The sequence below is a fragment of the Antrostomus carolinensis genome, unplaced genomic scaffold, assembly GCF_000700745.2.
Source record: "Antrostomus carolinensis isolate BGI_N321 unplaced genomic scaffold, ASM70074v2 scaffold51715, whole genome shotgun sequence".
Classification (NCBI taxonomy): Eukaryota; Metazoa; Chordata; class Aves; order Caprimulgiformes; family Caprimulgidae; genus Antrostomus; species Antrostomus carolinensis.
Window position 1 is genome coordinate 1 of NW_010319408.1, and position 1,850 is coordinate 1,850.

At 51.2% G+C, this 1,850-nt stretch overlaps 1 protein-coding gene across 1 annotated transcript; it reads left to right on the forward strand.

Moving 5' to 3' along the window:
- Nucleotides 1-23: 23 nt before the first annotated feature.
- Nucleotides 24-1,842, forward strand: LRRC4 (leucine rich repeat containing 4; the record flags this gene model as incomplete). Its single annotated transcript, XM_010169223.2, is given in 2 exon segments — nucleotides 24-322; nucleotides 324-1,842. Coding segments are annotated over 2 exon segments (1,818 nt in total), but the record flags the coding sequence as incomplete, so codon positions are not given.
- Nucleotides 1,843-1,850: the final 8 nt, after the last annotated feature.

Sequence of the window (1,850 nt, forward strand, 5' to 3'; positions counted from 1 at the left end):
GCGCCTGGAGAGCTGCTCTGGTTTCCTACTTGACGGTACACGCTTGGATTTTTTACGTCGCCGCCGCTTCTCCTGGACCTCAGAGTTGTCCTTCCGTTTGTTCCTGTAGCAACCAGTTCAGCAAAGTGGTTTGTACCCGACGTGGTTTGGCTGAAGTTCCTCTTGGAATTCCTTCCAACACTCGATATCTCAACCTCATGGAAAACAACATCCAAATGATTCAAGCTGATACTTTCCGACACCTTCATCACTTGGAAGTTCTACAGTTGGGTAGAAACTCCATCCGACAAATCGAAGTTGGAGCTTTCAACGGCTTTGCAAAAAAAAACCTTGGAGCTCTTTGACAACTGGTTGACCGTCATTCCCAGTGGAGCTTTTGAATATCTCTCCAAATTAAGAGAGTTGTGGTTGAGGAACAATCCCATCGAGAGCATCCCCTCCTACGCCTTCAACCGGGTACCCTCCCTCATGCGCTTGGACCTGGGGGAGCTGAAGAAGTTGGAGTACATCTCCGAGGGGGCTTTCGAAGGGTTGTACAACCTCAAGTATCTCAACTTGGGGATGTGTAACATTAAAGACATGCCCAACTTAACTCCTTTGGTAGGGTTGGAAGAGTTGGAGATGTCAGGCAATAATTTCCCTGAAATTCAACCGGGTTCTTTCCACGGACTCAAATCCCTCAAAAAACTTTGGATTATGAACTCACAGATCAACTTGATCGAGAGGAACGCCTTCGACGACCTGACGGCCTTGGTGGAACTCAACTTGGCCCACAACAACCTTTCTTCTCTACCCCACGACCTCTTCGCTCCGTTGAGGTATTTGGTAGAACTTCACTTGCACCACAACCCTTGGGATTGCGATTGTGACATCCTGTGGTTGTCCTGGTGGTTGAGGGAATACATCCCCACCAACTCGACCTGCTGCGGGCGTTGTCACGCTCCTCTCCACATGAGGGGTAAGTTTTTGGTGGAGGTGGATCAAACCTCTTTCCAATGTTCTGCACCTTTCATCATGGACGCTCCGATGGATCTCAACATCTCCGAAGGGCGAGTGGCCGAACTCAAATGTCGAACTCCTTCCATGTCTTCCGTTAGGTGGTTGTTACCTAACGGGACGGTGTTGAGTCACGCTTCCAACCACCCACGGATCACCGTCCTCAACGATGGTACCTTGAACTTCTCCCACGTCTTGTTGACGGACACTGGGGTTTATACCTGTATGGTGACCAACGTGGCTGGGAACTCCAACGCTTCGGCTTACCTCAACGTTAGCACGGCCGAACTCAACACTTCCAACTACAGTTTCTTCACCACGGTGACTGTAGAGACCACTGAGATCTCCCCTGAAGATATCTCCCCTAAGTTCACCAAACCAGTACCTACCACCTCAACTGGTTATCAACCAGCTTATACCACCACCACCACCGTTTTGGTTCAAACTACTAGGACACCTAAGCAGGTGGTCATCCCAACCGCCGTCGATTCGGGTGATAAGATGCAAACTAGTTTAGATGAAGTGATGAAGACCACCAAGATCATCATCGGTTGTTTCGTGGCCGTCACTCTTTTAGCAGCCGCCATGCTCATCGTCTTCTATAAACTCCGGAAACGTCACCAACAACGGAGCACGGTGACGGCCGCCCGGACGGTGGAGATCATCCAGGTAGATGAGGACATGACGGCGCCACCGACGTCACCACCGACGGTGACACCAACCGGGGTATCAGGTGAGGGGTCGGTGGTGTTACCGGCCGTCCATGACCACGTCAACTACAACACCTACAAAGCGGCTCACGGGGTTCACTGGACAGAGAACAACCTGGGGAACTCCCTGCATCCCCCCGGGAC